An 8,696-nucleotide genomic window follows, 5' to 3' on the forward strand; every position below is an offset into this window, starting at 1 on the left:
CCCCACTTCCCCAGCGCCAGACTCCCCCACTGACACCCAACCACCTTCAGCTGGAAGTACCTGCAGAATCCCATTGCCCCTGCACCTGGAACCGCCCCCTCCCAAATGAGCTTCTGTGCATCCAGATCCCCCACCTAGACCCCCCCACTGATCTGCCTGCACCCAGATTGTTCCACACAAAACCCTCTAACCCCAAACCTGGATCCACCCTGCTCCCCAACTGAGCCCCTTCACACTGCTTGGTTGAGCCTGCCCGCCCCACACCTGGCGCACCTGGCACAGAGGTGCAGGCCCCAGGGTGTTTCTGGGCCAGGCCCAGGCCTTTGGCTGTGTCAGGGTCAGTACAGCCTCACCACAGAGTCGGTTTCCCAGGGGTGGGGGTACTGCAGGGTGATCTCCCACTGCCATGCTGGAGCCTCTGCATTTATTTATTGACAAATAAAACTTGCAGAATGTTGAAATATTCTGTGCAGAATTTTTTATTTTTTGGCACAGAATGCCCTCAGGAGTAAAGACCGCTTTAAAGTGAGGAACAGACCAGGAATAATCAATGGACAGTATTAATATATTAATATATAATATATATATATCCAGGATTTCTGTTTAAGAACTAGAAACCATCCCAAACTTTTATACACCAGTTACCCAAACTAAATAAGCTATATTAGCAACAGCACTTTTTGCCAGTATAAACTGCCCACAATAGGAGGGTTTGCTGGTATATCTTTACTGGCAAACCCTTGAAGTGTAGACAAGCCTAATTCACTGGTTCTCAGTTGGAGCTGCTTTCTAGCTGTTAATTTCTCAGGCTGGTGGAGGAAAGGGTGGATCCAATGTTCCAGTTTGGACCATTTTTAATTAAAACTCATTAGCTACTAAATTAGGTCCATGTTAGCCACCATAATCATACTTATTAATAAACATATTGATATAATGGCGTGGACTTAAACTTTACATGTGTCTATGCACAAGAACACACATTACATAAAACAGAGACACCCACCCACCCCATTTTGGCGGAAAAAACAAAATTTTTGCAGAAGCTTACTTTCACCTCCTCCCTGTGACCTCCATGTATTGAGCTGACAAGTTTATAAAACAAGCAAACAAATTATCTCCAGAAAGAATCAGAATATACTAGTACTGAACTTTGATACCACAGCGAAGGAAACTGAGAGCAACAGTTTTCTAAAGGTATGAAGAAACCTTGGTTGCAAGATGACTCAAGAAAGGACATAGTGCTAAGAACAATGCTCTCCAAAATTGTATTTACTCTGTATCTGCTAGTGAGTAACTTTTTGTACCAGCCAACTTAGTTGTTTTTCTTCCATTAAGGCATTAAAATAAAAATACACAATGGTTCTTAACTTTAACACTATGTGCCTGATTTTCAGATAAGTTCCCACAGTTCCAGCTGAAGTCAATGGAAATTCTAGGTGCTCAACACCTCTGAAAAATCAGGTGCCGTGTGTTTAAGAAATGAAATTCTAATCCTAGACTTCAATTTATTTTAATGTTTCCATCTATAGATCTGCACTTTTTAGATACAACTCAAAAAGCATTAAAAACAAAGATAGCACTTTTCCATCAGATGCTACTAGCATACTGAGAACAATTAAGAAAGTCAGGTCATTTAATGCAACCAAACATGCTCCGTTACGTTCCACAAATGCACTGTCTAGGATTAGATGTTTAATATACGACGATGGGAATTTTTTTTCCATTATAATGCATTATGATCAGTTAACAGATTTACTGGAAAACCTTGTTTGAAATAGTGAACTACTAATATATATATTATATAAATTTGAGAGAGAGCATTGTACTGAAAACATGCAGGCAACAATAGTTTCCTCACATAAAAATTCTCAAGGGCCCAGGACTATGCATAAAAACATTTTTTTCTTTTAAAAAACTAGCTATACTTGCCAGATGAAGCTGCTGGCTCGCATAAACCCCTGTAGGGACCTTAAATGCTTCTCTGGTTTAAGATTTTTAAAGAATGGCCGATCTATTCATTTTTAGTGCTCCCATCAGCATGGTAACTAGAAGACAAAAAGCAGCTAACTATAAAATAATAATAAAAAAAAACTTTCATAGGACTAAGTTGGTCTGGACCAACTATAGTTTTTATTACTATTGATATTAATATTTGGCACTTATATAGTGTCTCTCACCATAGCATCTCAAAGTGTTTATTAAAACTTTTGGCTAAATTCACTGCTGATGTAAGTAGATGCAACTCCAGTAAATGATTTTGGACCATTAAATCTAACACTCAACATTTACAGTGAGGTAAATAAGATAGGGAGAGTTAGTGGTTTCCTCATGATCACGCAGCAAATCAGTGTCAGAACTGAAAACAAAAAAAACCAAAAAAAAAACAAACAAAAAAAGTCATGACTTCTGATGTCTTATTCCAGCATTTCTCAAACTGGGGTCCCAGGACCCTGGGAGTCACTGAGGACTCCCCAGGGGGGTCCACAGGCCCTGCTGAAAAATTCCTCTACCTCCCTCCCAGCATGCCAGAGAACTGGCTTCCTAATTGCCCTGGCTCCGTGCTGCTCCCGGAAACATCCGGCAAGTCCCCGTATCCCCTGAGGGGGGGGAAGGAGGAGGGTATCCTTCACGTGCTGCCTCCGCCTCCCATTGCCAATTCCGCAGTTCCCATTGGCTGGGAACTGCAGCCAATGGGAACTGTGGGGGTGGTGCACAGAGATCTCCTGCCTTTGCCCCCATCCCACTGCCTACGAGCCACTGTCAGGGGGATGTGCCGATCGCTTTCAGGAGCCACCCCAGGTAAGTGCTGCACTCCTCACCCCGTCCCACACCAAAACTCCCCCTCCAGCCCACATCCCACAGCTCCTTCTGCAGCACAACCTCCTGCCCCAGCCTAGTGAAAGTGAATGAGGATGGGGGAAGAGTGAGCAAGGGAGGGGGGATGGAGTGAGTGGGGGTGAGGCCTCAGAAGAGGTGGGGCAAGGCTAAGTGGGGCAGCTTGGGGGTCTCCCAAAAAATTTTAAATAAAAAGGGGGAATCATCGGGGTGCTAAAGTTTGAGAACTGCTGTTCTATTCTAATGCAAGTCACTCTAAAATATACAAATAATTTAGTTCACACAGTAAGACTATATTTTAATCCAGCACAAGGGGAATTACTAAAAGACAAACACTTCCTAGCTGTACAAAATATCTAGAGGCAAGTGCTAATGTAACTTTACTTCCAGTTCAAGCATATTGTTTCTCATAAATCCAAATCCTGCACGGTATACAGCATCTTATGAGATCAGATCATAGAGATGATTTATTTCTTTGTTATAAAGCACAATACTTTTCTTCTCCCCCCCTCCAAAAAAAAAAAAAAAAAAAAAAAAAAAATCACAAACAGCCCAATCTTACTCCAAGTGAAACCAAAGGCAGTCTTTCTATGGACTTCAGTGAGGCACAATCCTGAAAACCTTTATTGTATGAATACATCCACTGACTTTAGTGGGACTATTTGAAGTCTGAGACAAGATTTACAAGATCAGGCCCTATATGTTAGTACATCCAAGTATTTGACTCCAAAATAAACCCTAATACATGCAAAACTCTAAGCCAACTCTGAAAATTTAACAAATATCTGTGAAATAACCCTTTAGCATGTATTTCAAAATTACAAAAATTTGGTTTTAGAATATGCTTAGGAGAGAGGCTATTAGATTTCCACAGAACAATCAGCCCTGCTCTTCCTCCTCAGTCAATGGAATTTTCTCAGCACCTGTACAACTGTAGAGATGTCCTTGAATTTAAAATATCTTTCATAACCTTCAGCATAAGGAACAGATGAAGCACTGAATACTGGCAAAAGAGAAAGTTTAAGTACATTTGCTTGGCTTTACAATCTGGCTGAGAGTATTAACCTAAGGAGTTTAAAACCTTCTAGAAGATAAACATAGTCAAATGTTTTCTTTTGTCAATTTAAAAATATGGATAGATAGAACAATCCCTGTGGAAAAAAGCTATTCCATTCTCATTCTTTGGCATCAGCAATTTTCATGTATTTATGGATACAGAATTGGCCTTTTGCACTGGGATACATTTGATGTCAAGTGGTTGATTTTACCAAACTGTTCTGCCTTGGAACAGTCCATGCTTTCCTTGGCAACTATCTCTGTTTAACATGGAAATGGAAATAGCACTGGTTCCAATTCATTTTCATTAAAATAGTGATTTTGTGCTGTACATGTTTAGAAATTAACAAAAGTAATGATACCACTGTGCATTTCCCACAGGCCACTGAACTAAGGAAGTAATGGACTTTCATCACGTACAAATCTGAGCCACATTCAAACTCAAAAACTGAAAATGAAAAAAGTTTCATATCCCACAGCCAGTCAGTCCTGACTGCGCTAAGGGTCAGACTTCCAAAAGAGTACAGCTACCATTTTTACACCAAAGAAAGAAGCAAGATTTTCAGGAGCAGCAAGCACCCACAACTCCAACTGAAGTCAATGGGAGTTAAAGGAGTTCAATATTTCTAAAATTCAAGCACTGTTAAATTGATACAATAGTATCACATATATTAAATTTCCTGTATAAATATCACCACCACTTCATATTACTTAGTTTGTTGCAAACATGTCTGGTCAGAGACTCTTTGTTGTGGCTATACACTGCTCAGCACAATTGCGTCCTGATTTCTGGCCGGGGTTCACTACTACTACCACCACCATTTTTATTGTAAAAAAAACCACACAAGACACATTCTATTCAATTAAACTCCTTAATTAAAAAAAAGTCAGACAATGAGTATGCCTTGCCCTGCAACTTGTCCACCTCAGAGTTTAATGGGCAGAAAGGACCAGCAGATTGTCTAGTCTGACCTCCTACATAGAGGACCATACCAAATTCACAGCCATGAAAAACGCATCACGGACCATGAAATCTGGTCTTTTGTATGCTTTTACCCTGTACTACACAGATTTCAAGAGGGAAACCAGTGTTTCTCACATTGAGGGTCCTGACCCAAAAGGGAATGGGGGAAGGGGTCGCAAGGTTATTTTAAGGGGGAAATCACAGTATTGCCACCCTTTTTTCTGCATTGCCTGCAGACGGCTGTTGGCCAGGCACCCTGCCAGCAGCAGCACAGAAGTAAGAGTGGCAATACCATACCATGCCATCTTCACTTCTGTGCTGCTGCTGGTGGAATTCAGCAATCACATGATTAGACCCAAAGATACCTTAGAATATTATTTTTCTAGCTGTTTTCATAGATGAACAGTCTTTATTACCTTATGGAAGTAAAGATGATACTCAAAGCGTAACATTTTTGAATCTGCGTTTTTAGTCATTCTGTGATCTTAAAAACAAAGGGCTCAATCTTGCCACCATTAATAATCCATACATAAAGTCCAACTGATTTTACTAGCATCAGGATCAAACATAGCTGGTTTTGACACCACTATTACAGCTGCATTATAGGTTTGCTAGAGTAGTCCTTGCTAGTTGTGATGCCAATCATGCCTCAAGTGTGTTGCAGCCACAGAGGGTGCCCAAAGCACGCAACAGTGGTTCGTGCCCGGAGAGCTTAGCGCCAATAAACACACCAGGGTGGAGAAGCAAGCAAAGTTTGTTTGAGATCTCAAAGCGGTGCTGGGAGACTTGGCACGCCTCAGATCCAACATACCTACACAAGCGGCTTTTTCCCTTTTTATAAGTTTTTTTCCTCTTTCTTCTTTCTTCTCCCCCCTCCCTCCTCCTTCCTCCCCCTGTAGCAGTTACGTAAGCGCAGGTGCATTAAGTAATCTTGGCCACGGCAGCTCATTAGTAAGTTTTCCTTCTGCAAGTTATCTTGTCCTTCTGCTAAAGGTGCACAGGCCTCATTATTTCTGCTTTAGACCGACTAGAACTGTTGCAACTGATAATGGCTGTTACACCTGGCCTTTTAGGATGATTAAAGTTCAAACATGGAGGGACTCTTGTCTGCTGAGGCCTAAAACCAGGAAGGCTCCATACCCTTGTGGCCTTTCACCCTCCCGAGTTACTTAGGGTTATGCTTAGTGACAGCAACAAGTGTTTCTCTATGGCTTTGTCTATACTGGAAATCTGCCCTGACTTCAGTAACCGATGAAGCTGTATTAGTGAAAATCCTAAGGATAGACAAGCACAGCCACATAATTTGTGCCACCAGAGCATATCCATGTTTCAAACCAGGACTCCATCAATGCAGATTTCAGCTTACCTTGTCTACACTTAGGGTTTACATTGATGTGGACATCAGTGGCTGGTCATCAATTGCTGGAAGACAAGGCTCAAATTTATAGGGGACGGGGGAAATTGTTCCAAGAGATCCAAATGGCTAATCATTTAAATGTCTACAACAACTTCATATTCTTTTTTTTTTTTTTTTACTGACTGAGAAACTTCTTCCAAGTAAGTACAAGTATTCTTTACTAATTCTGAGATATCTGAGCACACAGTACATGACGACAGTTTAAAACAAAGTTATGCACTCCGGTCTGCTAAAAAACTCACCTACGAATCCCTGTAAGAATATTATTCACAGCTGCCATCAGTTTCTGTAGGCCTAAAAAAGCTTCTTCAAATGAAGATATCTTCGCAGTGGTGGGGGTGGTGATATTGTGATCCAGCTTCTGGAAAATTTCAGTACTAATATGAGGGCAAAAACAAGAGAAAACATTCTATCAGAAGAGGCCATTAAAAACACAGTCTTTTTTGCCTTGTATCATGGAAAACTAGAAATGCACAACATCACAAACACTATATTTTGACTACCATAGACAAACACACGCACACGCACATTGTCTCACAAGATCAAAAACCAATGTCGTCAGGTAAATCAGTGTTGTCCAAAACACGCACACAGGAGTACAAAGTTTTCATTTTGTTTGTGTGCATTTTAGGTAAGGTGCTTAAACAGGTAACAGAAGCCACCAATTCAATTGTTTTGTAAGTTAAAAAGGTAGATTTCTGATCACTTATTGTTACTTTAACAAATGTCATGTTGACATAGGACATTCCAGCTGAGGCTTTCAAACACACTTTACAGAACAATTAAGTAGCACATTCCTTTGAGTATTGAAAAGACCCTGGAGTGGTTATGCAAAGTGCTCACTGAAGTGCTAGTCCCATTTTCTAACCGGGAAGCTACTCTCACTATTTAAATAATAATATTAGTCCATCACTCTATGGCTAAGACCTTATTTGTCAAGAATTAGTTTTTAGCACATTTTGTACAGTTGGATTGGAAGAGAAAAAACTCTAAAAAACCCTTTCATAAATAAAAAAACACATTTGACAAATGAAACAATCCTTATTTTTAATTTTTAGAAAAATTGTAACAGATGTCTTTCCTTATAGAGTATCAAGCATTTTAGCATAGAAGTAGGACCAGATTTTATAGTGCTAGACCAGATTTCACAGTCCGTGAGACATTTTTCATAGCTGTGAACTTGGTAGGACCCTCATAAGTATAGCCTTGTATAAACTTGGGGTCAAATTTTCACATGGGTCTCAAAATGCAACTCCAAAATATGCAGACACACACATTTTTGATTTGTGCAACTGGAGCATCAACAGACTCCAGATGTGGATTTTCAGACATCTTGGTGAAAAATTCAACCATTAATACACTTCTTTATAAACTGCAGAGACCAAGAACTTAGTAAGATTTAAAGAAGAATGGTTGGTCATTTATATAGATAAATTAGATTACCTAAGCCAAAAAAAAATAAAAAAACTGAAAGGCAAAAACCCCCTCATGTCTGAGTTTAAGCCAATCTTTATTAGAGATTAGGAGGACATCTTCCTGGAGAGCAGACTACCCCACATAAACCTATTGTCAGGTTCTTGCATCTTACTCTTAAGCATCTAGTGGTGGATAACATCAGAAACAGTACGGTTGGCTAGATGGACCATGGCTGATTCAATACAATTCCTATATCATTACTAAGGCATTCAAAAATTAGAATGTGATTTTTCCCCAACCCCCAGCTAATGTACATCACTAATAGGACAGCCTTGTAGGGAAAGGCAGACAATTTCCATACAATATAGTGTGTGTTTGGAGGAACCACACGAAACAACCAATAGCATGCAAAATCCCCCCCCCCCCCCCCTCCCGAAGTGGTTTTAGGCACTAACCTGAGGAGTTGGGAGGCTGGTTTAGTGTTCCTGCTCCACCACAGACTTCCTGTTGACTTGGGCAATCACTTAGCCTCTCTATTGCTTCAGTGCTCCATTTGGTAAAATTAGAATGAGATTGACCATGCCTCCAAAGGGACATTTTGATGTTGCTTCAGTAAAGAATTGTGAGGGTCTCAGATGCTATTTGTGATGTAAAGGCCATATAAGTCCTTTAGATATGTTGGATTATTTTCAAAAAAAGAAAGGGGAGGGGAAAAGGATCCCCATGTAGGTTTTTCTAAAGCTTTCAACATTGTATGGTTGTCTTATTTCATGAGGTTCAGTCAGACGTGGACAAATCATCAGAAGCACTGACACTCTTTTCAGAAACACTGAGGTTCAAAAATGGTGAAGATGGTGAGAGCTGCATCTGCCTATCATGTGGGAAGGCAAGTCATTGTCAAACACTCAGCTTCCCAAGATAAAAAGACATCAGGAAATTGGTTCTGTCCTTGAAAAGCATTTGGAATACAATAGCCTGTACAGGTACAAAGTGCTGAAAAGAGGTTGG

General features: G+C 40.4%; 1 protein-coding gene across 4 annotated transcripts in view; it reads right to left on the reverse strand.

The window, feature by feature from the left end:
- SWT1 (SWT1 RNA endoribonuclease homolog) overlaps positions 1 to 8,696 on the reverse strand; it is a 104,033-nt gene that overhangs the window by 25,476 nt on the left and 69,861 nt on the right. For 3 of the 4 annotated variants that reach the window (XM_032783452.1, XM_032783450.1, XM_032783451.2), the window contains one exon: positions 6,515 to 6,649. In XM_032783452.1, the coding sequence (XP_032639343.1) occupies positions 6,515 to 6,649 (135 nt within the window). Of the gene's footprint in view, positions 1 to 6,221; positions 6,278 to 6,514; positions 6,650 to 8,696 lie in introns of all 4 variants that reach the window. The other variant, XR_012656262.1, reaches the window with a different exon arrangement.

This window comes from Chelonoidis abingdonii, chromosome 7 (genome assembly GCF_003597395.2).
Source record: "Chelonoidis abingdonii isolate Lonesome George chromosome 7, CheloAbing_2.0, whole genome shotgun sequence".
Taxonomy (NCBI): Eukaryota; Metazoa; Chordata; order Testudines; family Testudinidae; genus Chelonoidis; species Chelonoidis abingdonii.